This window comes from Pipistrellus kuhlii, unplaced genomic scaffold, assembly GCF_014108245.1.
Source record: "Pipistrellus kuhlii isolate mPipKuh1 unplaced genomic scaffold, mPipKuh1.p scaffold_m20_p_87, whole genome shotgun sequence".
In the NCBI taxonomy this organism is placed as follows: Eukaryota; Metazoa; Chordata; class Mammalia; order Chiroptera; family Vespertilionidae; genus Pipistrellus; species Pipistrellus kuhlii.
This window is the reverse complement of record NW_023425592.1, coordinates 35,878-61,761: the sequence shown is the minus strand read 5'-3', so window position 1 is coordinate 61,761 and position 25,884 is coordinate 35,878. Positions and strand designations below refer to the sequence as shown.

Below are 25,884 nucleotides of genomic sequence, written 5' to 3'. Positions count from 1 at the left end.
TTTTGGTCATTCTTGAAATCAAAGCATAACCTTTATTTTCAATAGAACTGCCCAGAAGAGATGGTTTCTTAACCCACCAGAAAAGAGTCTCTGACCACGGACAGCACCAAAATATATATTTGAAAAATTAAAAAACACACAGCCCACCCTCACACACACGTGTCCCCCAAAGCCACACAACCCAGACCGAAGGAAAACAAACCAAACTCGATGCCCTCACACACAAGAAGTCTGAGTTAGAGTTTACAAGTTTATATAGTCTCTGTCATGAAAAAACAAACAAAAGCCAGGCAGCTTGTACGTGGAGACAGGAGAATGAAGGAATGCGTGTCATCTGCCCACAAGCTCTCAGAAAGCAGGACAATGACCATTGCTTTCTGTAGATTCTGGAGGACCTGGAGAGGTCACTGGTGTCCATAACAGGACAGTGCAGTGGCCAGGGAACCCTTTGGGAACAGCACATCTCAAGCGCCAGGCGCCACTACCTTCAGGATGTGCCACATGCGGTCGGCACAGGCTTCCGAAGACAAGGTGTCATTCGCTGCAAACTTTCCAGCGCTTGAAAGGGCCATTATTCCTTTAAAAAAGATGCTGGGATCCCCAAAAGTAAAGGGGGGACAAGAGTCTCTACTGCAGTAAAAATCTCCCAGTCAAGCTGGACATTCCAGCGAGTCCATGTGGTGACACAAGGGGTTCCCTCACAGGTCTACTTGGGCTCCTCGATGACGCCTTTGCTGAGATCTGTCATTTTGGGGTACTTTACTTTCTTCTGGTCCAGCTCATTCTGAGCCCAAAGGAGCAATTTCAGTAACTTGGCCAGTTTGGGTGTTGACTCCCGGTTCTCATAATCCAGGACAGCCTGGTTCACTTCACTCCACACCTGAAAAAGACATGTCCAGCCAGCCAGCCACATGCAGGCGGCCAGAGAGTCTGTTACAACATGCATTTTATCCATCTGCAGAGGCCTGTAACCACTACACACATGTGAAGCCCTCTGCGTGACACACACACACATCCCCGCCCACAGGGAGCTCACAGTCCAGCTGGCAAATGTCACACCTGGCCTGGATGGCAGTTCAGTGCCATTAGCCAGGCTGGAGGAACTGCAAGAGGAAGGAGCAAGCAGGGATGACAAGCTCCACCCTCAAAGCCTCAGGGAGCCTGCTGTGGCCTGAAGGACAGTGGAGGGGCCATGGGAGGGCAGGCAGCTGTACTTGGGGAAACGACTGATGTCATGTTGGCGGGAATACAGAACCAGCAGTGAGGACAGGAAGCTTCAGAAACAAGTCTAGGATTTTAAATAAAAAATACTTAGGACACCTATTGCTAAGAGGCCCCAAATAGATAGGAGGAAGGCTAAGGTAAATGAGAAAAACCGGCAGAGGCTTAGATACAGCTGAGCCTTGAACACCACCTTATGTGGATCTTTCTATAAGCACAGTTGGCCCTCCATACCCAAAGGTGGGCTGCACCTCCACCACTGGGATCGGTGGATGTGAGGGGCAGCTGCATGCATTGTCACAGGGTTTTTATACAAGGGACTTGAACCTCCAAATTCATTGGGGGGGAGAGGGGGGAGTTCTAAAACAAACCCCCCGTGGTAATGGGGGAACAACTGTAAATAGTTAGGTTCAAGGGATTCAAAGTCACACATGCGCCCAGAAACCCCACCTGTGCAGAGGCACTGTGCTGATGGTAAGGTGCTGCGCCTAGCTGCACACAGGAAGAACAGAAGACCAGGAAGAACTGGTGCTATCATACCAGGGTCACACACCCGACATGATGTGTCCCTCACTCTGCACGGGAATCACCCCACATCGTTCTTTACCTTCTGCCTCTGCATCATATTCAGAAGATCTCCAAAGGGCGAGTCCTCGGGGTTGTCGAAGGCCAGCAGGGCCAGCGTGCGCTCCATCTCCGTCAGGCACTCCCTGCTCTCCTCCCCCTGCTCTGCCAGCTGCGTCTGCGCGAACTCCAGTGCCGCCTCCGTCTCCCGCTGGCGGATCAGCTCGATCAGGTGCTGTTGCTAGTCAGGGGCCGAGGCGCACAGACTTACACACCACACCTGGGCCAGCAGCCCCACCCCCCCCACCCCCTACCCCCGGGGCGGCACCAGGCTACTCTCTAGTCAAAAGGACAACTTAAAAGACACTTTCCTAGCACCTCTGAGTTTTTAAACTTGCATTTTAACAGCAACTTCTGAAATGCATAACACAAGAGCTACTTCAAGCCCCTTCCCCACGTCAATTAAACGATATTCTATTAACAGAGATTTCACCCGACATTGCTGAATCATCACAAGTCACTTCGCAGAGCCAACTCTCAACCAAAACTCACCTGCAGGTGAAAGTAAAGGTAGCGGTTGGTGTCCAGCAGTTCTGGGTGGAGGCTGTTGATCAAGGCGATTGCCTCCTGAATCTGTCCCTTTAGGATCATCTCACGGATTTTGATCCGCTCGTCAAGGGTTTCTAGATCCACACTAGGCTCAATCCCGGACTCCATTCGAAACTTCTCTGCAGCTTCCTTAAAGCCCTCTGGAAATGAAAACTGGCCTCACTGCTCAGAAAGTCAGCAAGATGTTAAACGCGAAGCCTCTCCATCACTGTCTGCCCCATCGCCTCGAGTAAATCACCCCCACATGAACTGTACTTCCTCAGGGCCTGGGTGTTCATATCTTTGTGAATTCCTGGTTATGCCTTGATATACAAAAAGTGAAGCCAGCCGAAACCGGTTTGGCTCAATAGATAGAGTAGGAGTGTGGAACTCAATCAGAGAAGGGGCCAAAATCTAAAATCCAGCCTAAATCGAGGGCCGAATGGTTTACTGAACAGTCATAAACTGTCATTGTGATGGAAACGCAGCGGAGTGCAGTGATGACAGCGCGGTGCGGGCCACATTGCAAGGCCTGGTGGGACGGATTTGGCCCGCGGGCCTTGTGTTTGACACATGTGGGATAGAGCGTCGGCTTGGGAACTAAAGGGACCCAGGTTCGATTCTGGTCAAGGGCATGTACCTTGGTTGTGGGCATATCCCCAGTAGGCATATCCCCAATCGGCTGCCTCTCTCATCGATGTTGCTAGCTCTCTATCTCTCTCCCTTCCTCTCTATACAAAATCAATTAAAAAATATATATTTTTTAAAAAAAAGTGAGAAAAACCAAGATGGTGGCCTAGGTAAGTGCCTAAACTGCCGCCTCACACAACAATCTCAAAACAACAACTAAAAGTCAGGACATCATCCAAAACCACAGGAAAGCTGGCTGAGTAGGAAATCTACAACTAGAAAGAAGGAGAGAGGCTCACGGATCAGGGGAGCCCCCCAACTACACTGAACTCCCCAACTACAATGAACCCCATGGACCCAGGCTCATACGGGTGGTGTCTGAACTGTAGAAAAAGGCACCCGGAGACTCAGAGACTGGGAGACTCGGGGAGCCAGGAGCCAAAACGGACAGGCTCTAGAGTTGCGCGCAATTAAGTGCGCGCAGAGAGGTCTGACCTCGGAGGTTGTCGCAGCCTCTCCATAGCGGAAGGAGTCATAAGCTCCTGACTGCACCGAATCCCAGTTCCGACTACACTGAGCACTGAAACCCAGTTCAGGGCAAGCACCTAGAGCACCCACACTCTTACAAGGGGAATCTGGACTGTCAAGAGGAAACTCAGGAGATCTGTGGAAGGCAGAGGTCTAAGGCGCGCACACAAGGGCAGGACTTATGGGAAGCCAAGACTGTCAGCTCAGCCCTGAGACTTCGCTCCATCCAAGCTGTGCTCAGAGGCTTTTGCAATTTTGCAAGTCTGATCCTGTAAGACTGTCTCCAATACAGAGGGTATCCTGGTGTAGACACAGCTGATACTCACATCAAATTGGCCTGGAGGTCAATTCCTCCCAGTGATACCAACAACAATCAAGACTTAACTACAGCCAAAACCCGGTTTGGCTCAGTGGATAGAGCTTCAGTCTGTGGACTGAAAGGTCCCAGGTTCGATTTTGGTCAAGAGCATGTACCTTGGTTGCGGGTACATCTCCAGTGGGAGGTGTGCAAGAGGCAGCTGATTGATGATTCTCTCTCACTGATGTTTCTAGCTCTCTATCCCCCTCTCATCCTCTCTGTAAAAAATCAATAAAGTAATTTTTTTTTTTAAATGTAAAAAGCCAAAAAATTTTATTTTTGCCTCAGGTACTATTATTTCAGACACCTCCTAGCCAAGAGAGGATGTCTTTAACATGATAATATACAAATCTGGTACGTTCACACTGGGTTTTATAATGCCAGACAAACCTAACTGCACACAGAACTTCGGTAGTACACGGAAGGGAGCATCTGTAGCATCCTGATCGCAGGCTCTTACCTGTGACTAGGTAGTTCATGATGAGGCGATTCATGTCTGCCCGCTGCACGTGTAAGTTATTGAGTTTTTCCATCCACTCATCTTTCGTGATTTCATCAGGTTTTTCTGTGTAACTCATTCTGCTTTATTTCTACAGGGAAAAATATTTTAGGAATTGGTGAAGAATTCTCTAACAATTGTGATCATTTCAGAAACAAACACAGTGACGTAGTAAGAAGCAATAGAGAGTGGGAAGATACTTTAAATCTGGAGAATAGCACACGCAAAGGGCCATCAACCCCAGCACAGGGTCAGGGACCAGGAAGACTTGTCATAAGGTAGGATGAATGCAAGAAAGAGCCAGGGGTCAAAGAACCAAGATGTCATCTGAGGTGGAACTGAGCGAGGCTGAGGAGGGAGTTTACATAAAGTCTCTCCAAAGTGCAAAGGGCAGCTGTATGACCCAAAGAATTACATATTATGACATACATACTTAAGAGGAACTGGTAATCGACCACCAGACCAACAAGAACTAAGAAGTGACACCACCAGCATCACAAAGACCCAATGACCAGAGTTACTGAGCTCTCACTGCGTCAGAGCAGGCTGCACTGGGAGAAATCTGCAGCCCTCAGGAGGCCACACACAAGTGTTCCCACAGCCCCAAGATTCTACTCCCGCCAGACCACACGTCCAGAACTCACCACATTCACCAGACATACGAGCCTGTTCACAGAAACACTGTTCCAGATGGCAGGAACACAGAAGACATGAGCCAGACGTCCAAACCCTGGGGCGGGTGTGTGAGGATCCAGAACTTTTCAGACCACACAAAACTAAGTGACAGTTTACACTATATGGCATGGTGCCTTCTTGGGTTTGGGGCAGCACCCCATTATCAAACATCATCTCTTCTGTGAAATGGGTATTAGTGCTGAGGGGAATATAGGCCATTCAACAGCCTCCACCACTTAATAGGTGAAAAACAAAAGCAAACACTTGGTTTTCAGAGCTATTTGGATTTAGGTTGCTGAGATGGGATTGAGATCGACTGCTCATATGGCAGAAGTTAAAATAAATGAAGTTAAAATAAACGAAGGGAGTTAAAATAAATGAAGACAGCTCTTAGAAACCAGCTGAGGAATACAGCAGGTTGCAGCAGAGGCCCAAGAGTGGCAGGCAGCTTAGTAAAGAACAAAAACAAGGCAAACTGCAAAAGGTGCTTTGGCAGTAAATACACATGAAATGGGAAACTCAGGAGGTGCAACCAGGAAGAAGGGGTGGACAGGTGCAGGCCCTGGGAGAACCACCCGGGCTTCTGAGGTGGGGGTGCTGCTGACATACCCATCAGGAACACTGCTTTATAGCGGCAAGCACATGCTCAATGCTTCAATACACTTTAAAAAATTACAAGATGGCAAATGCGGAGTGGTGAGAGTTGAGAAGGAAGACCAGTAAGGAGCCACCCAAACAAGAGGGACCAGAGGCAGATGTGCTGGGGACGCCTGTGGGCCTTGCTGCTGGACTGAATGAGGTAGAATAAGAGGACGACTGGAAGGATGAAGCTGAGCCCTCGAAGGATGGGGCCACAGTGAGGAGGCAGCGCTGGGACAGGAACAGGTTTGGGGAGCAGGGCCAGTTTGGGCTGCCTGTCAGACATGCAGCTAGGCAACTCCAGCAGGCACCTGGATTACAGGTCCTGAGCTCAGTGCCGGGAACATTAATTAGGGAAACATTCGCCAAAAAGTAGGGACAGCCAGGTCACCCAGGGAGACAGTGTGGGTAGAGAAGCAAAGGGACACAAAACAAAGTCCTGGCTCGTGGGCGATGCCAACACTCAGAGAGCACCGAGACAAAACCAAGAGACGCTTTTCTTCAAACTGAGCGAGGCCAACTGCGTCACTCAGACCAAACTCTCATTCCCACACGGTACAAAAAGACACCTGTAGGTCTCTGCGTTCTCAGGGGCAACCACACCGACTACACCGCTCCCGGACGGCGAGAGAGACTTCCGAAAGCGACCCCTTCGGAGAAGTCAGCAGCCAAACTCCAGCAGACACAACTAAACAGTCCAGCTCCGACGGAGGGCACTTGCTCCCCAAACAGCAGTGTCCGTCCGTTCTCGCCGGTTCGGTGTCTGCAGGGAGCAGTTGTTAGAAAAATCGATCTCCTGGCAAAGGCACCAGTGCCGTGTCTCAGTATTCTGGTTCCGAACGCCGGGCCCCTCCCGGCGGTATTCTCCCGGTAGGACCACAGTGCCGGGCAGCTTCGGCCGGAGCAACGGGCAGTTTGACTTGCAAATCCAGGGGGCGACGCCGCCGCCGCCGCCCGAGAACAAGCCGCGACCTGACATCTGCTCGGATCTGGGACCCCTGAAGAAACCGCGCAGGTCCGACCCCCTCTCCAGCCCCCTTTTGGCCCCGCCGTGCTCCTCGGGGACGCTCGGCCCGACCGCCGGGGCCCACCTTGGCCATCTTACCGTGTGGATCCCGCCTCCCGCGCTGCGCAGTTCCCGCGGCCGCTCTGGGGGCCGGGCCGGGCGGGGAGGGGCGGCGGCGAGGGGCTGGGGGAGGCGGAGGCGGGGGCCGCGACAGAGGCGGGGCGGGAACGCGAGAGCAGACACACCGGCTGCCGTCCCCCACAGCCTCTTCCCGCGAGATCGCGAGATCGCGAGCCGGCAGCCAATCAACTGCTCCAGCGACAGGGCGTGGCGCGGCGGCTGCCCGGAAGTGCTGAACTACAGCTTCCGTCCTTGCGCTGAACGCTCTAATCGGCGCCCTAGCTCTACGGGTTGGCGCGAGAGTCAAAAGGCATCGTCCGCCTCTGGGCAAAATGGCCGCTGTGCAGGCGTCGCTGTGGGAGTACTTCACGCGAGGAATGCTGCCGCTAGACTGAGTCCGAGGCGAAGGTGCCAGTGTCCCTTCCGTCGTTTGTGTGAGCCCAGAGGGCACGGGACGGGGTTGGGTGGGCACAGGCGCCGGGGCCCCGGGCCGCCCCGAGGTGAGGTTCTTCCCGACCGGCCGCACAGGCCCGGGAGGAGCCGTCCGAGCGCGGTCAGCAGGAGCACCCCGTTCAGCTGTGTGGCGGCCCTGGTTCCCGGCCGTGTCGGGAACGCGCACCAACTCCTGATGCATCAGCTCCCGCCAGTCCCGGCGGACGGACGGACGGGCGGGCGCGGTGGCGACGGCGGGGTCCCTAGCGCGCGGCGCGCACCTGGGGGACGCGGAGGCGCACGGACACCGGAGTTTGCGGGTCGCAACCCGTCTGCTCTACTAGAAGGCAGGCTCCGAGCAGGGCGGGTTTTCCCCGTCGCGGGAGAGGGAGGTGGAGCGATTTCGAGCGCCTCGGGAAGGCAGCGGAGGGCGGCCCCGTCCGCGCCCCTTTGAAACTCGAGGGGGCATTTTATTACTAGGTGGTTCTGTCCATGCTTAGCTGAACCAAGACCCCGGGAGGCCGGTTAAATTGGGGGCGGGGTGATCTGGTCACCCTCCCACTGTATCTTCATCTGCATGTATTTCCTGTTTCGGATGATGCCATTAAGTCCAAGGCACTGGTTATGTCATAAGTTTCTTTGCAAGAGTAAAAGCAACAGTAATATTTTAATGTTTAACTCCTGATGTTATAACGTAGATTGTGTGCAGCATAGTGCCACTTCGAACAAATGGGGTGGCCTGGGGGTTTGACGGGCCGTCCTACTGCAGACCAGCAGGGCACAGGCGGCACCCCTGGTGGCTCGTGTTGACTGTGCCATTCAGACCTGACTGGTCCAGAATTCGAAATACAGATTGTTTTAGGAGTTGACCCATCTTTTTTTTCTCAATTTAAATTATATCATCAATACACACGTATGTGTACATAAATGCACGCAATATATATGTTCACGGCCACATATTTTGTGGGTTTTTTGTTTTTGTTTCTGAATATGTTTTAAGGATTCTTTTTGCATGGCCCAGATGTTGTAATAGGATGTTTGGCCAAAGGTGGCGCCACTGAATGAAGATGAGACATTTTTCAGTTAATGACCATATTTTCCCCTTTTTTAAAAACACTTGCAAAATTTTGCCTTTTTTGACTTTGAAATCATCTTCATGCTTTGAGTACTTTGTGTTGGAGGGAGAGGAATTTTGTGTCTGACAGGCTCCCAGGTTTTCTCATTCCTCTGCACAACCAACCATTCCACCTTTATAGACAGAGTTGGGTGCTCTTGTTTTTCCTTGGGTTCCTACATTTTGGAAGCAGTTGGTTTAGTATGGAACTCAAAAATCCCTGTTATGGAAGGATGATTAATTGGTATTGATTTTTTTGAAATGCAGAATGAGAACCTTTAGGGTATACTTTCAGAATCCCTAAGAGCTCAGCCTCTGTTGTTTTTGGTGTTTCTGCCAGACACCTTTCTTGTTTTTACCGTTTTGTTTTAGCGAGCCAGAAAAGAAAAAAAAAGAAGAAAAAAAAAGGGCAACCAGTTTTGGGGTGCGGAGTCTAAACCACCTGCAGCCAGGCTAAGAGGGAAAGCCAGACACTCATCTGTCCGGTGTTTTGCTACCAGTTTTATACATTGGATGAGTGAGAGATGTAAGCCTCTGATAGGATTTACATTAGTTTTGAACAGCGGGGGCGGGGGACTAGTTCTGGGTGGCCCTCCTGGGATTAGCTGTGGCTGCTGATGGGGAGATTCATGTGCTAATCAGAGAGGGAAGCTCCTGGGGTTTGAGGGTGGCTGGCTATTCTCTTTTGGATAATCATGAAATAGCCACCTGGAAATTAATTCTAAATTCTGACTGGTATGTAAGCAGATTTTTGTTAGAGCTGGCTTTATATACAATGTCAAAGTGGTAAAAATCAGATTTTTTAAAAATAAAGTGTTTGAAGCTTTTGTTAGCTATAAAAAAATTGCTAGATTTATGTTCCTAGGGATTTATATTCTAGCCACAGGGAATGGTGGGTGTAACCGTTTCATTCACGTATTTTAATCCCACAGATGGTTAAGAGCACAGCCTCTGGGTATCAGGCAACCTGGAGCGGGGTGGGTGGGTTTATTGGCCCTTCCCTTCCTGTAGTGCAGCCTGGGGCAGCCCAAGGAAACAGTGCCACTGGAATGTGCCACTGCGTTCTCTCCAGTAAGCCTTGGGCCAGGGTGTGTGTGAGGTCCAAGCCTTTTAGCCCACGACCCCTGAGTTTTCCCTAATTGCTAGCAGAGGTTAGGGAGGCCCAGCGAAGGGGTGCAAGAGGTCTGACCTTGGCCTTTCCCACCCCCTCGGGAGGTTTTTGGGCTGCTCCACATCTATGAATTCCAAGTGAGAGTAATAATAAAACTTCGTTGCTGCCTCGATAGTTTTGAATTGTCCTTGGAAAGGGGCAGAACCTCAGAGGGCGGATTGTGGCTCTCAAGGTTGCACTTGATCCCAACGGTGTTCTGCTTTAGGGTTTTCCTTTGAGACCAGACCCTGCTTCCCAATGGGCTTTAATTCAGGGTGAGAAGAGACTGAAAGCCAGGAAGCAGTTTGTTGAAGGACTGGCGAATCCCAGGTCTTTTCTGCTTTGATTGACTTCCATGAGGTGTGGGGTAGCAGGACCGTATTGGTACTAATCATATTTTTCCCACAAAGCTCAAACCCCATTGAGGCATGGTAGCCTCCTGCTCCTCTGGCCTCTGAGCCACTCCGGTTGCCAGTCCACAGGACTTGGGGTGTTTGTTATGCATTGGGGTTATCTAAGGAAGAATTTGAGACACTGGAGACTACTTTTAAATTTAGGTTATTAAAATAATTTTGTTAGGAGGAAGTATTTCTTAGCTGGTAGAGTTCAACTAAAAAATACCCATTCTGTATTCCAGAAATGCCTCTTTCATGATGAGAAGCAGCTCCCTTGAGGAGGTGCCACAAATGGGCTGGAATTACCTGGAGGTCAGAGGGGGAGTGCCTGACTCCTCCCACTGGGAGGCGCCCCTCAGCCCTAGACCCAGTCAGCCTGCTGGGAGAGGTCTAAAGGCAGTCAGTCCCAGGGCTGAGGGTCATCTAACTGCAGTGGGGCTTCCCTCGGTCCCCTTGGTCTCCCATTCTGTGCTTCCTCGGGCTTCCTGGTCCACTCTCAGCCCTGTCCTTAAATGCCTTTCACCCCTCCAAGCACCTGGCCTTACACTACCCCAAAGTTAAAATCTCAACTTGCAGAAAAACATTGCTGCTGGGTTTGGTTTTGTGTGTGTGTGTGTGTGTGTGTGTGTGTGTGTGTGTTTCATTTAAGGACCCTCAACTAAAGAGACTGGGCATGTGGGGTTCCCCCATTCTAACTCCCATTTGTAGTGACACTCCTGTGATCTTCCCCAGTGCCCAGCATACCAGCCCCATTTTACAGACTACTTGCCAAGATCAGTCATCATGCTTGTTCAAGCCAGTTTACACTCGATCTGTTTGGTCTCCAACCCTCCCACTACACCTACCTGGGGGCAAACCTGAAGACACAAGATGGAATAGTATAGAGCCCATCCCTGCAAGATTCCATGAAAGTGGTCCTAACAGAGCCACAAAGCAGAAACTATCTGCATTGTATTCCTTTGAAGAAAACTGGCTTTGTGGTCCTTAGAGATGTCTATTAAAAAGCATTCCTGCTCCAGGCCCTGGTTCTTGAGCACATGTAAGCATTTGGGAGACCCAGCAGTGTCGGAGGTGCAGCTTAATGCACACAGGGCACCTTTCCACTTTTTGCCTAGGGTGGCGAAGTTTCGCTCCAGAACCCCCTAGGGCACATGTGTCAAACACAAGGCCCGAGGGCCAAATCCGTCCCGCCAGGCCTTGCAATGTGGCCCGCACCGTGCTGTCATCACTGCACTCCACTGTGTTTCCATCACAATGACAGTTTATGACTGTTCAGTAAACCATTCGGCCCGCGATTTAGGCTGGATTTTAGATTTTGGCCCCTTCTCTGATTGAGTTCGACACCCCTACACCTAGGGGTTCCCGCCACTTCCAAGGAACGTGGAAGTGGGCCTGTAGGGGCAAGTGATGGGAACAGAGGTCAAGAAGTTACTGCCCTTGTGGCAAATGTCCAGTGTCCACGGTGTCCTAAGGCAGCAGTAGTTGCTCTCTGAGGTCGACTGAGTATTTGGGGACAGGCAGGTGCTGGGGTGGCACTAGTGAGTACTAAGTGAAGAAAATCCAGGTGGAGGGTTGCGCATCTGCCAGAGCCCTTTCCCTTTCTGCACAATAATTGTCTCACCTTTCCCTCCAACCCTCTGGATAGGTGTTCCAGGTTGCTTCCTTGCTTGTTTGCGGGCGGGCATGGGCGGGCGGCTCGCTGTTCTCCTTGGCCCCCTGGGCTGCAATCCGGAGAGACTGAAAACGCAGGCGGGTGGGAAGGGGCCCTGTGCCTTGTTCTTTTGACCTTGGAAGCCCACCAACAGGAACCGGGCCACTGTGCGCTCCCTGGAGATGGGGGGATCTACCGTGGGCTCACAGCCTGTATTCCTGCCCCACCCCCACCTTCGCCCTAAGCTTTGGCCCTTGGGCTCTAGGCGCAGGGCGCATGCACGCGGTGTGGAGCCTGTACCTGGCCTTTCGCTTGCCGCACGGGGGCGCCGCTCAGGGCGCGGGTATCCTCTCTAGCTCCACGGCCTCTCGTTGGCCGGCGTCTTCCTGGCGCTTGGAGCGGTGGGCGGGCCCTCTAGCCCCCACATCTCGATGGCCGGCGCTGACCCCGCCCGCCTGCTCGTTCCGGGGCTCTCGGAGGAAATGGCTGCGAGATCCTAGAGGCCTGGGAGCGGCAGTGAGTGGCGTTCGGATAGCGGCGGAGGAGCTGGCCGCCGCGGGGCCATGCTCTGGGGAGGGCGGGAGGGCGGCGGCGCTAGAGCCCGGCCCTCGCAGAGCTGCAGCGTTCGCGCCCGGCCTGCTCCCGCCGGAGAGGGAAGATGGCGGCGGCGGGGGAGGGGCGGGGGCCTGGGGTGGCCCGCGAGCTGAGGGTGCCGGGTCCGGTCCTGGCAGGAGCGAACTGAAAGGGGGGAGAGCGGACGCTGCCCTGAGACCCAGCAAGTTCCCGGGGCGGTAAGCTGACAACGAGGACGCCTGTTTCCAGTGGTCCTGGAGCTGGTGGGGTTAAGTTGTTTGTGTTTAGACCAGACGTCTCGGGTGGCGAAGTTTCGCTCCAGAGCCTGTCCCGGGGTACGTTCTGTTGGCTTGCGTGTAACCGGCTGGTTTTGACGAGCACCGACTCTTGCGAGGGCGACGGCGCGGTGTGTGGTTCATAGGGACCAGTTCGCTTTCTCAGCGTCCGCGCCCCGGCCGCGTTCAGTGTTCCTTGTCAGCCGGTGTCTGTGGCCACACTTGTGTCGCGGTGTGCCGTCCGCACTTTCGCCTCTGGCGCTCAGATCCGTTGGCTTTCTCCATCCCTGCGCGCACTGCTCCCGGCCAGGCCTAGAGACAGGAAGTCCATCAGCGCTTCTGCTTTGGATCTGGCACCTCGTATGGGAGCTTGGAAGGGCGGCTCTAGGTGACAGTAGCGCGATGACAAGCTGTGGCTGTTGAAGGAACTCTTCTTGCCTGCACCTTCGGTAGCAATGCCCTTGTCGTTTGCACCTGATGGAATGAGATCTGAGCCTCGTGTGCTAAGGGGCGTATGTTGTAGGCGGAGAAAGGAGGCTTTAGGATCTTTTCAGAATTCACATAACTTGTATCTGTAGGTTGGAACCGGGGGAAGCTGAGTAGTGATAATGTTGTAGTGATAATGTTGCAGTGTAGTTAGTAGTGATAATGTTGCAGTGTAGTTAGTAGTGATAATGTTGCAGTGTAGTTACTGTGCTTCAATAACGGCTTGCAGTTGGCACTGTTGTTTTGAGAAGGGTGCTTCTGTGTGTAGCCTGACCTCCAGGAAGCTGAAGTACAGGGAGGAGCTTGCCCAGGATTGCACGGCTGGGCTCTGACAAATGTTGGTTCTATGGTTTTCTGGAGCCACTTAGGCCCTGCGTGAAACATGCTTCCAAGAAAGGTGCTTTCAGCTGTGCGTTTTAAGGAACTAAGATCTCTGATCTTTGGAACGATCCTTGATTTATTCAGGGACTGTTCATTGCATCCTGTGTGCCAGGCACCAGGACAGAAGCAGTGGCCAGAAAGTTGACCCTCCCAATCCTGTAGACAAGCCTAGCGGGGACATGCGAGGTCATCCCAGCTCCTTCATTGGGCTCTGTGTTGTCAACCCTGCCCCCTGGAGCGTAGAGCCCCGTTGCTCTGTCTCTGTGACTGATACACGGTATAGTCATCTCAAAAGACCCAGCCCTTGCCCCATTAAGAAACTTTTTGCCTAATGCATTTCCTCAGCATTGTTTTCTGCTTACCTGTGTTCACCATGACTTTAGGAATAACATATCTTGTTTACTTCCAATTTTCCAAGAGCCTTTCCTTATCTTACTATTGGATTAAATGTAAGCTATTTCAAGCAAAGTGAAATAGCTTTAATAAATGGCACAAATAAAAAGTTGTATAATTGCCCTCTCCTCTTTTTTTCTTACTATTTGCTAGTACCCATGGTTACCAATTTCTTTCCTGGCAAAGGGTGGCATTCATAGCTAGCATGTGTGCTGTGAGCATCACAATAGCTTGTTGCAAATGTGTCCCTGGTGCTTGGAAATGGGCGCGCTGGGTGCTCCAGGTGGGCCTTGGTTCATGGGCTTGCCTGCACGTGGAGAAAGGGCTTTGGAGTGGGCACTTTGCTCCCAGTGGAGCTTGTGGGTCCTGCTTTTGATACTGAAAGAACCAGGGGGTGCCTAATTTCCTAGGAGTTCATCCCTGTAGCCCAGGGACTGATTTTTTCTAATACGTGTTGGCAAGATGTTCCAGGACCTAATTTTTCTTCATATGTCTTACACTATCGGTGACGGCTACAGTGAGTGATTTCATTTGACTCTTATAGAGTAAAGGTTGTGTTCACAGGCCAGCTCTCAGATGTCAGGTCCCTGAAGTATGGCAGTGTCCCATAAAGGCCTGATTTCTCATACCCCTGGTAGACTCAGCAAGTTCACTAAGAAAGCTTTTCCTTACAGTCTGGCTTTTGCATTTTTCTTAAGTGGTGGAGTCATTTACAGTGTATGGAAATATAATATTACCCTTTTTATGGCCAGCATGAAGTGACCTTGCTAATTCAATCACAGGTCTGTGATTGACAACTAATAGAAAGGCATCAGTCGGGAAGGAGGGGGCTATTTTGAGTTCACTTGGTCCAGTGCCCACCTGATTTGCAGAGCAGTGGCGTGATTTTTATGAGGCAGATATTTCTTTGGGCATCAAATTGTAGATGCTATGATTTTGTTTTTCATGTGCTGATACACTTAGGGGGTGCTTTAATAAACCTTTTTAAGACTGTAAACAGGGGCTTTTCCCAATATAAAGATAGCTGTACAATGATTTGGGTTATAAAGATAAATACACATGTAGAAAATTAAAGCAATATTAAAAAGTAAGAAGAAAGCAAAAACACCACTGAGCCATGCCAGTTGGGCCTGACATAGCTATTTTAATAGGTGACTTCCACCATTCGATGCATGTTTGCTCGCTGTGAGCCCTGGCTGGTTTTGGTGTGGTGGAATTTCAGGTAACCTTTTAGAAAACTGTAAGGCAGGAAAGCACAGCCCAGAGAGAGGTAACTTGCTGTTAGGTTTGCAGCTGGGGTTGAAGCCAGGGACATCCTGATGTAAAAGCCATTGAGCCCAGCCTCCAATCTGCTTATTGAGGACTTAGGGCACATGTCAATGGAGGGTGTCACATTGAGGTCAGTAGGGGAGGGCACTGCTGCTTGCCTTTATCAGGACCAAGAATGCTGAGTGGTCCCCCTGAGGTGCCACCCTGTACCCCATAGAGACACAGGCCTTGGATTCTTAGGGTTTATTGATTGTAATCTGAAGTTTTCCCCTTAGTTGTAGATGGGCGCGCTTGGGCATGCCTCTCTATCGGTGAAGATTCAGCTCTGCGTGGGTCCATGAAAATTGACACAGAAAATCTTGTTACTTATTCTTTAACACTTTTATTTAAGCTTGGACCTTTCCCACTACCCCAAAACCAAAATCAGACACTGGCCTCTGCTAACCTTGGGGAAAGAAAGGAAGATTCCAGCTGAAAACACAGTAATTCTTGTCTCCAAGGTCTCTAAGCATCATTTCTGCCCTAAGACCTTAGGGGATGCAGCTCTGCCCAGGAGACACAGGCCTCAGTATAGGCTTTTGTTCTCCAGCGCATCCTCTGAACTTTGGGGCAGTCGTGTGGGGCTGCAGTCTTCTCATTGGAATCTGCCCCTTCTCGGCAGTCATGTGAGGCTGGTTTAGGAAAGTCGGGAGTATCCAGAAAAGTCCGCTGCTGAAGCAGTGCTGTCCCAGCCTTGCAGTCTTCGTGGCTGGAAGGTCACTGTGGCCCAATAGGCAGCAGCCCTTAAGGTTCCCCCAGGAATCAGGTCTGTGCTCTGTCAGCCATTCCCAGAGGGTTCCAGTCAGGGCCTGACGCGCCTAAAGTTCCTGGGACCCCAGAGAGCTTTTGTGTAAGTTGAGTCTGTTGATATTTACTATGTTTGGCATTTACAATAGAGACACTTACTGTAAAACAATAAACCCTTGCTTATTAACATGAATAACGTTTTATGGAAACTATTTTCCAAGACAAAACCAACTTAATGAGAAAGGGGGCATTGTTTTAACTTTTTGCAAATCTCTTATATCTGGCTTAACTGGCAGCAGTTTGACTTTCATGTTTGCTTCTAGAATATTGAGGGAGTGACCCTTGAAAACAGAAACAATGTCTTCGTTGTGTAAATAGTTTGACCTTGGAGACTTTCGAAGCCTAAGGGCCACACTGAGAGCCTTTGCTCTAGAGCAGTGTTTCCCAGAGTGTGGTGGGGGTACGCGTGGCACCAGAGTTTGGTGGGGATATGCACTGCACCGTGCTTAGCTGCGCCTAATTCTACGTTCTCATGAGTACGAGGGGTACTCAGCGTTACGAAAATTATAGAAGGGGTACACATATGTCAAAAGTTTGGGAAACTGCTCTAGAGAATGGTTAGGAGTGCTTGGTTTTGAGAAGTGCAAGTTTTAAGAAACAGTAGACTTCCGACTTTAACATGGGGGATGAGTTACTTTTAGGAAGACAGGCAATGCCTTTGCATTTTTGAAATTAGCTCAACCACATTACTTGCTTTTTGGGAAAAGGCTGGTTTGTGGTCACAGGTGAAAGTGTTTTGGGGCACACCTCCCTCCGCCCCCCAGTGGACTGCCTGAAGTGAGGCCAGAGTGTCTGCTGGAGGGGAGGGGTTGGAGGAAGACTGCTTTTAGCTGAAGGGCACCTGTCCTGTAGGTGAGATGCCTGAATGGGAGAGGCCCTTGGTATTTGTTGTAGGACATCCTTTAATTATAGCCTCAGTAACAACTTGCTGCAGTGAAAATGGGGTGAGAGCGGCCTGTATGGGGCACTGTGGATGACCCCAGGAGATGCCCTGGGCACTGGGTTCTGGCAGCAGTGCTCCAAGAGGTGCCAGGAGAACATCCAGGTGTACCGGGGGCCCAGACAGACAGTGAGGATAGAAAAGCAGTAGGGTGGCCAATGGGGGGAGGGTCGGAGGGTCCTGGATTCTGTGTGTTTGTGTATTTACTTATATTTATTTGTAATTGATTTCAAAAGGGAGGGAGGCAGGGAGAGAGATAATGAATTATTGATTGGCTGCTTCTGCACACCCTACTCTGGGGATTGAGCCCACAACCCTGGGCACAGGCCCTAACCAGGTATAAAACCATGACCTCCTGGTTCATAGGTCAATGCTCAATCACTGAGCCATGCTAGCTGGGCAGGTCCTGTGTTCTTAATTAACAGCTACAGGACTTGGGATATTCAGGGGAAGGAGTTCTTGAAGTGCCCAGCAGGGATAACTGGCAATTGGTTGGTTGGTTGATTGATTGATTGATTGATTGTTAATCCTAACCCAAGGATATGTTTTTCCATTGCATTTCAGAGAGAGTGGGGGTGGGGGAGGGGACATCAATTTGAGAAAGACATATCCACTGATCGTATGCTCATGTCTGTGGGTAAGCAGCATTTGTGACTTCAGACCTATGGGGTAGATGAGGGCGGCTACCATTGATGCTTAAAAATGGCACACACTCGGGACATCTGCGTGGTTGGAGTTTCTGGGCGTGTTCTCATTAGTGACTACCCCATTAATAGAAACTGAATTGTGAGACTCGGAATTAAAAAATCTGAGTCACCAGAGTCCATAATGGCGAGGTTATCTGGAAGCTTTTGGATGTAATTTCTGACTGGCAGATCAGAACTGTTTTAAAATTTAAATGGGTTAGTTTTGAATGTTGTTCCTGGGGATTTGAGGTTTGGGCAAACATGGTTTGGCCACCAGAGGGACAGGTCAGCACTGGGTGATCTCTTTGATAAGAAGTGGTTGTGGTGCTGTGAGTAGGATCCACATGGTGGTTGGGTAGCATGTTGTAGACGTGAGTCTCACTGAGGAGCACTGCCCCCTCCAAACAGGCCTCCAGCGTGCTGTGGACGTGGGTCCGCCTTCGTCCACCATGGTCACAGTCGCACTGACATCTGTAGTTGTTTTGTGAGTAACGTATAACACTTTAGAAAGGTGCTTATGCTTTTGTTTTTAAAATTTTTTTTGGGGGGGGGGGGTATTTTTGATTTCAGAGAAGGAGAGAGATAGGAACATCAATGATGAAAAGAGAATCATTGATTGGCTGCCTCCTGCACGCCCTCACCAGCGGATTGCCTGTAACCTGGGCATGGGCTCTGACCAGGAATCGAACCATTTCCTTCTGGTTCATAGGTCGACAGAGAGTCCCTGAGCCACACCAGCCAGGGTTTCTGCTTTTGTTTCTAAGAAATTCACTTCTGACAGCCTGGCAGAGTGAGGGTTGTTTTAGAATAGGTTTGGTGGGAGGCCGTGGGGGTCCCTTCTGATAACGAAGCCATGTCTGTTAGTGCTGTGCACGGCGCGGTGTTTTCTTACACTGGTAGCAACACCTTGTCACAGGAGTCTGTCCTCTGGGGCCCTGGATGTCTCCAAACCCTTCCAGGGGGTAAGGGGTAAAAACTCTCCACTGTGACAGTTGACTTTGTTTGCCTCTTTTGCTGAGTTAACTGTTAGTGGTGCTGAAGCAAATTAGGTTGCTGACATCAAGCCCTATAGTGTGCTCTCCACCTCTGCACCAGTCACTTAAAATGTGCCAGCCTGCCCAGCCAGTGTGGTTTGGTGGTTGAGTGCTGACCAGGAGGTCATGATTCAGTTCCAGTTCGGGGCACATGCCCGGGTTTCTGGGTTTGTGGGAGGCATCCAATCGATGATTCTCATTGATGCTTCTACCTCTCTGAAATCAATTAAAAATATTTTTTTAACGTGCTAGTCTACCTTACTGTCTTTGGTGAAGCAGTCAAGACTATTTTCATTAAATCTCAGCCGATAGTGTACATCTTCCTACCAGTCCCTGTGATGAAGAGGTGAGGATGCGGTAGCACCTCTGTCCCACCCCAGATGGGAAGGGGGCTGTCTCCAGGAGGAGCCCCTGGGGCTATTGGGACCTGAGCCTTTGTACTTGAAAGGACTACTGACAGGCTGCGGTTTTCAGACTGGCCTTTGGCTGGCATTTTCTTGAAGATGAAGGATGTGAGTCTTAAGGAAAGAACTGACATATTTGTTCCTAACGATAAAATTCCAGGTTTCAAATGAGGTTAGAATCTTGAAAAGCTTCTATCTGCCATTGTGAGCTTGTTGGCTTCCCAGTGATTAAAGCATTTTGAGGAGACAGGTGCCAGTATCACTAACTCTCGTGTGTTCTCCGTGTCTTCTGATGGCCTATGCTGCCCTTGGACTTGTGTGAGTGGTTTCTGTTTCTGTGTTGCAACTAATATTTATGACTCTACTAGTCAAGGCTTGGTGTGGGTTATCAAAGAACATCCACAATTACCTGGAAAGCTTCCTGTTTTAATTTTGGAAATAACAATGTATTTCGCATAAACAAAAGCTCTTAAGAGTGTAAAGAGGCCTTGGGACCAAAAAGTTGAGAGTTGCCTTCCAAGGACCTTGATAGCGGAGGATCTCGTTCCTGGATCCCGTTTAGCGTCGGGGTTGCCCTGTAGGTAGGTGCACAGGCTCCGTAGTTCAGAGCAGTTGAGGCTTATCTTTTAAACCGAAGGTTTCAGAGAGTTATTCCTACCTCAGCAGGGAAGGGAGCAGTCTTCAGCTGAGAAAAAAAAATTGCACTTATGATGGTTCCTTTCCCCCGCCTCTCACTTTTTCAGGAATGCCCACAGTTTTTTTCCTTTGGGAAAGTTGTATTACTACGATGTGAATGAAAGTTTATGACCTGTTTATTCTCTTTGCGGTGTAAAGGATTATACACTTAATTGTGTTAGGAACTTAGCACTTGACTATAGATGTAAATATAAAATATAAAAAAGTCTTCGCTAAAACTGGTTTGGCTCAGTGGATAGAGCATCTGCCTGCGGACTGAAAGGTCCCAGGTTCGATTCCGGTCAAGGGCATGTATCTTGGTTGCAGGCACATCCCCAGTAGGGGGTGTGCAAGAGGCAGCTGGTCCATGTTTCTCTCTCATAGATGTTTCTAGCTCTCTGTCTCTTTCCCTTCCTCTCTATAAAAAAATCAATAAAATATATATTTTTTAAATATAAAAAGTCCAGATAAGTGAATCAAATTATCTAAAATGTGTGTTCTGAATATAGTTTATCTCATTCCATTCAATAGAAATAACTAGATTTCTTCTTTTCTGATGAATTTTTCAACACTTAAGTCAAATCCAGACATATATTGGTCTTTCAGAGTAACATAAATTAAAATTTTTTTCATTCCTGAGAACATCTTAAATTTTGTTCTTGGGTTTTTGAAATATACAAGTAAGGTTTATTTCCAGTTTCTTCTGTGAAGAGGAGCTTCTGAACCATTGTAGCCTCATTTGAGACCGGTTTACCACCACATTTAAGAGATTTGGTGGCTGTGGTGACATTTTTACTAATGGGGTAAAATGATCACTGTTGCTTTAAAAGGAGGGGCATCAGAATGTTTGTCTTTGTTCTGAGTCACTAAGGAGACCACAGTTACTGGAGGCAGTTGGAGTGAGGCTAGGAGGAAAGGAGGTGAGGTGGGTCCCCTAGGTTGGGGTGAGACTGTGAAGTGTGTCAAAAATAGTACTTAGGGTCCCTCGGGGAACTGAGGCACGTTTAGTGAGGCTGTTTGTTCATTCGAAAGAGTGTAGGAAGAGAGATTTTTTAATATAATACATGACTTGTACCACTCTGATCCTTGGTTATAAGGTCTTTTAAAATCTTTCTCAGTTCTTTTTTTAAACTAAAATGATGGTATAGATGTAGAATTAAGGGTTTTTAAATAATTATTTTAATTGTATTGTTCAGCCTTTTCATATTTTGTTTCTCTGTTGAGTTTATTGAGAAATAGGATTGATTGGGTAATTACTGGTTGTGGGCCTCTCCATCCCACCCCACCAGGGCCCACTTTCTCTTACAGGCAGCTCCACCCTGTCCTGGTCCCTGTGCGGTCACAGTGTTTTCTCTAGAAGTCCTTGAAAGAAGGGAACTGTGGTGGGGGTTTTGGGGGGGAGGGGAGGTGTTTGGTTTTTTAATTTTTTTTAATGTAGTTTAATTTATAGTTAAGACTTATAAACCATCTTCTTTCTTTTAGGAGTTCACTCGTGTGAATGGTCTCACGATAACCTGTGTAGTCGTCAGTGAGCAGTGGCTGGCGGCAGCAGTATTTGAGGCCTGGCTGTTTGCCTAGACCAAGTGCTTGCAACAGTCAGGCTGGGTTTTTTTGAATTCAGGACTTCTGGAGGTCTCCCAGCGTCCAGTGTCCGGTAGGTATGTATCATCCTTAAAAGTAAAAGTTTGAAATTGCGTTTTCTACTTCTAAAGTGGCATTATATGTAAAGAAGCTGATACAATGTAGCATTCATATATGTTTGAAACATCCTAAACTTTAGCTGGAAAGTTTTTAGGTGAATATGGAATGATGTTTAGAATTTGTCATTTCATCTTTTCTAAACTTTTGTGTACATTCAACTGAAAAAGATAACTTACGGGTGTTTTGGTGCCCACATTCAGCTTATAAAAATGTAAAAGATGCCATAGATAGTCGTCCTGTGGACTGAAGGGTCGCAGGTTCGATTCTGGTCAAGGGCATGTACCTTGGTTGAGGTCACATCCCCAGTTAGGGGGTGTGCAAGAGGCAGCTGATGGATGTTTCTCTCTCATCAGCGTTTCTAACTTTCTATCCTTCTCCCTTACTTCCTGTAAAAAAATCAATAAAATATATTTTAATATATTCTTTAAAATGTAAAGGACTACTTACAAAAAATAACACATTAGCTCAAACTGGAAAAAATAACAATTTTATTCAGAGCAATTATTTTCCTATTGGTTGTTTTGTTAGTGCATAGAACCTGACATCATACGCTCACTCTGTGGTGAAATGTACTTGCAGAGGAGAGTTCCTCCTGCAGGAAACACCTCCTGCAGGCAGGATCCGGTTCCCTTCCCGGCCCTGCGGGAGCCTCACAGGCCCAGGCCCAGACCCTCTGAAATGGAGGGGCTGGTTCAGGTCCCTGGTGTCTTTGGTAAGATTTGAGAATGGTATATGAAATGAGGGCTTGATCCTCTTTTAAGGTGGCCTTCAGGTTTGCTACAAGTAGATTTGCAAGAGTAGAACACTTATCCTGAGTCAGCTTTCTAGGCCAGATGGGCAAACAGTTGTAACTAGTGTGGTTAGTAACGACAGCTCTAGCACGGCTCAGGGAAGGAGCGCGACCTGTTCTCAGGAGTGTGCGTGCTGTTTCTCCCATTGCCATGGAAGCTCGCCGCATTGTGAGGTCAGCATTGCCTCCTGGGGGCAGCCAGTTTCTGGGACTCGCTCAAGGTCACCAGCCAGAGCATTCTGTTGAAAGCTCCATAAGGACCCCAATTTAGTTCGGCTGTGACTACAGAAGTGGTATGGTCCTCCATGACACACACGCTAATGACACAGCCACTCCTGCCAGCTTCTGAGTGGTGGGAGCATGAGGCCAAGTTCTAAGAGTGAAGGGTGTGTGGAGCTGGACAGGAAATGGGATGACAGTATTTAGTGGGAAGTAGAAAAGAGTCAGGTTGTGTATGGTTTTGAGTTTTTTTTGTTTTATGTTTTGAAGGTCTTCATTCTATACCAGTCTTTCCCCTAGGATGGAACATGGTATCAAGTCTGAGTCATCACTAGCATTTACATGTGATTGAAGCCTGGACAGTTCGGAATATAATTCTTAAGGTACATACTGTGTTCTTTGGGGTTTATTATTTTCAAATAGGAATAATGTTTTCACAAGCATGACCCTTCAGTAATTATATTAGAAAGGAAAAGGGAAAGGAAGAACAGGAAGAAGAAATACACACTCAAGGTAGCCAAGGTTCAGTATATCCTAAGTATCCCCGCATCTGTTGCTGCATAAAAACTACCTTTAGAACTCGTCCTTTTTGTATCTACTAAGTCAGAGCTTAGCTGGGCTGTGGTGCAGGTCCAGCACATACCCTCTCCATGGGGTCTCCAGCCAGGTGGTCAGACTTCTGTGACTGCTCAGGCTCCAAAGCCCAGGACAGGAGCAGCCAGTGTTCTCACCTGCTAGGCCCTGGACTGGCACAGCGTTCCGTCCACTGTGCCCTGCAGCAGAGTCTGCCTGACTCGGAGGGAAATGGCAGCCACCTCTCATCGCAGCAAACACTGTTCTGGTCATGTCCTTGCTGCCGGGACTGTGGCTCGTTTGATGTTTCCCCACTACCTGTTTTACAAGACCATGTCCTCACCAGTTAAGCGGTGAAGTTACAGATTTGCTAGCTGTTTTTCCTTTGTAATATTAGACGTATAACCATTAGAATTTTCTTCAAAAATCGCCTCGAATTAGGTCATGTCTCACACTTCAGGAAGCATTGGTCAGAATGACCTTTTTTTTTACACTTACATGTCCACCTTCACTGTTTGTGGGTGGGAAGTTGATCCTTTCCTGTGGTCACGTGTGTGTCTCCCTCCTGTGAGATGAAGGCCGTGCTGCTCTAGCTCACTGCTCCCTCGCCAAGGAACGCGGCCTCATTAACGCCGGTTGTGGTTTGGTTGCATTTCCCCATTAGGTATGGATGAGAAAGGTGACCCGAACCCTGAGGAAACCCCCAAGGTCATCAAACCCACCAGTAAAGAGTTTAGGAAAACGTGGGGGTTTCGAAGGACCACCATTGCTAAACGAGAGGGCGCTGGGGACACGGAGTTAGACTCTGTGGAGCAGCAGCCCCAGCAGCAGCAGAGCCTTTCCTTGCGCCGCAGTGGGCGGCAGCCAAAGCGGACGGAGAGGGTGGAGGAGTTTCTCACAACAGTCCGGCGCAGAGGGAGGAAGACGGTGCCTGTCTCCCCGGAAGACCCCGGTGAGCCGACCTTCCCAGTCACAGACGTCGAAACCGCCTCTGAGGGGAGCGTCGAGAGCTTCTCTGACGGTAAAAGTGGGCCCAAGGTTGGCCCCACGGGCAGTAAGGGACAACCAGCCTCATCTGCAAAGACCGAAGGAGATGATGGTGAGGACGACACCTCCGATAGTGATAGCGATGGGTTGACCTTGAAAGAACTTCAGAATCGCCTACGAAGAAAGCGTGAACAGGAGCCAGCTGATAGGACCTTGAGAGGAGTCCAGAGTCGCTTGAGAAAGAAGCGCCGGGAAGAGGGCCCAGCGGAAGCTGTGGATGTGGAGGTGGCCGATGTCATGGAGAGCTCCCCACCCGGCCAGCAAGAGCCCGCAGCTGAACAGGCAGCTAGCAGTGACAGAGAGGGGAAGTCAGAAGGGCGGACGGCCTCGGGAGTCAAAGAGGAGGACCCTGGAAGCTCAGTCAAGCACAAGCCCGAGTGTGAGGTGTATGACCCCAATGCTCTTTATTGCATATGTCGTCAGCCTCACAACAACAGGTAGGCCATGGGCAAGGAGGGTGCTGGCTGCCCCGGGTTTCAGGGAGATCCATGTGAGAAAAGCAGCGGATTTAGGGTTATGGAGCTGGGCTGAATGAGCAACTTGTGTGTTGAAAAAGATGACCAAGTCATTGTTAAAAGGGACTTGGGAGCCATATATTGCACGCACTGTGGTCACCGTAGGCCACTTGGGGCTCTTCACTGCCTTGGTCACAGTGGCCACGGGCCAGAGTGCAAGGCAGCAAAGACTAAACTACCTGCCGCTCGCTGTCATCCCAGAGATGGCTCTCAGGTGGCTTTGCCCTGGTGGTGGTAGGGGAGCTGTGGTCTGGTTGTTCGGGTGGGAGAAGTGGAGACAGTGCTGAGCTGAGGTGGGGGATACCAGGAACCCTCTAGTTAAGTTAAAATTCTCTACTCAAAACAAGATTGAGTGAACTTGCTTGAATGTTGGCCTCTTGATTCAAGAAGCACTGGTCTATGTACGTATTGTGTTTTTATCCTGTCTACGTTTCTGTACGTTTGCATTTTTTTTTTTTAACAATATTGAAACCAATTTGTCTAAAATTGAATATGTATCTCTTTGTTCCCATTCCTGGTTATTTTTCAATTTCAGATTTATGATTTGCTGTGACCGATGTGAAGAATGGTTTCATGGCGATTGTGTGGGCATTTCTGAGGCTCGTGGAAGGCTCCTGGAAAGGAACGGGGAAGATTATATCTGCCCCAACTGCACCATTCTGCAGGTGCAGGACGAGCCTAACTCAGAAACTACCGACCAGCAGGAAGCAAGGCTGCAGCCTGCAGACGCTGACAGCACTGACTGTACAAGTATCGGGACCATAGAGCAGAAATCCAGCGAAGACCAAGGAATAAAGGGGAGAATTGAGAAGGCTGCAAATCCAAGTGGCAAGAAAAAACTCAAGATATTCCAGCCTGTAAGTATTGCCTCCTGGCTCAGTGATGATCTGACTTCTGCCGACAAACATCAAGAGGGAGGAGTTAGGTTCTTCTGGAATAATTTAGGCTTCCCCAGAAGCAGCGCATGTCTGATCGGGGTGGGCTGGGAGGAAAGCAGTTGTGATTTGTGAGCCTCCCCATCCCTCTCCTGTGGGACTCCGTCCAGCTCATATACTGTTACGCTGACCCAACGTTTTCCTTAAGTGAACTGATGGACTGGCTTATTTAAAATGAGTCTTTCCCTAAGTGTTCTTTATGGAGTCTTATGTAACAAATTCACAGTCATCTTAGAGTCACTGAAGTGAGTGTGCCCTCATCTCAACTGGCACTGTCTTGATAGAACTTGGGGTCTTTGCCCTTCCCCCCCAAAAGCACTCGTGGGCATTTATCGAACTTCCTTCTGTGAGGCTTCAAGCTAGCAGGACAGCCTCTGCTAACACCTTAGTCTTCTCCTCCGCCTTTCTGAAGCACTGGGCCTCCACCATGCCAGGCTGCTGTGGGAGCCTTCCCTTTCCTGGCTATCGTAGCCTGATGGCACCACATCAGAATAGGAGCAGCTCCTGTCTTGTTTTTGGCAGCATTTTGTGTCTGCTCACTGACCAAGGTGCACAGTTGACCAAGATGACAG

At 49.5% G+C, this 25,884-nt stretch overlaps 2 protein-coding genes and 1 long non-coding RNA gene across 9 annotated transcripts in view; 1 reads left to right on the top strand and 2 right to left on the bottom strand.

The window, feature by feature from the left end:
* On the bottom strand, positions 1 to 6,949 carry GID8 (GID complex subunit 8 homolog). Its single transcript, XM_036425978.2, has 5 exons — positions 6,808 to 6,949; positions 4,350 to 4,479; positions 2,338 to 2,534; positions 1,829 to 2,026; positions 1 to 880 (listed from the first exon to the last, which is right to left on the bottom strand). Exons 2-5 carry the CDS (start codon positions 4,465 to 4,467, stop codon positions 707 to 709), a joined length of 687 nt encoding a protein of 228 aa, XP_036281871.1. The 5' UTR covers positions 4,468 to 4,479; positions 6,808 to 6,949; the 3' UTR covers positions 1 to 706.
* A 156-nt stretch (positions 6,950 to 7,105) lies between these two features.
* Positions 7,106 to 25,884, top strand: part of DIDO1 (death inducer-obliterator 1) — a 47,182-nt gene continuing 28,403 nt past the window's right edge. The window contains exons 1-5 of one of the 7 annotated variants that reach the window (XM_036425972.2): positions 7,106 to 7,236; positions 21,015 to 21,190; positions 22,513 to 22,625; positions 23,480 to 24,299; positions 24,913 to 25,234. In XM_036425972.2, coding sequence (XP_036281865.1) covers positions 23,482 to 24,299; positions 24,913 to 25,234 — 1,140 coding nt within the window. In that variant the 5' untranslated portion in view covers positions 7,106 to 7,236; positions 21,015 to 21,190; positions 22,513 to 22,625; positions 23,480 to 23,481. Of the gene's footprint in view, positions 7,263 to 12,006; positions 12,087 to 21,014; positions 21,191 to 22,512; positions 22,626 to 23,479; positions 24,300 to 24,912; positions 25,235 to 25,884 lie in introns of those variants that run through there. The other 6 variants (XM_045577267.1, XM_045577265.1, XM_045577266.1 and 3 more) reach the window with 6 other exon arrangements.
* LOC118712335 lies at positions 8,250 to 11,986 on the bottom strand. The gene is made up of 3 exons (XR_004986011.2): positions 11,871 to 11,986; positions 11,272 to 11,656; positions 8,250 to 11,030 (listed from the first exon to the last, which is right to left on the bottom strand). It is a non-coding gene; the product is annotated as an uncharacterized LOC118712335 (long non-coding RNA).

What these genes read in the sequence shown, in the direction of transcription:
- GID8 (XM_036425978.2), bottom strand. Translation starts at nt 4,467, where the DNA reads ATGAGTTACACAGAAAAACCTGATGAAATCACGAAAGATGAGTGGATG. An exon ending in CATGAACTACCTAGTCACAG is followed by an intron (nt 2,535 to 4,349) that starts GTAAGAGCCTGC and finishes TTTCATTTCCAG; the next exon opens with AGGGCTTTAAGGAAGCTGCA. An exon ending in ATATGATGCAGAGGCAGAAG is followed by an intron (nt 881 to 1,828) that starts GTAAAGAACGAT and finishes TGTCTTTTTCAG; the next exon opens with GTGTGGAGTGAAGTGAACCA.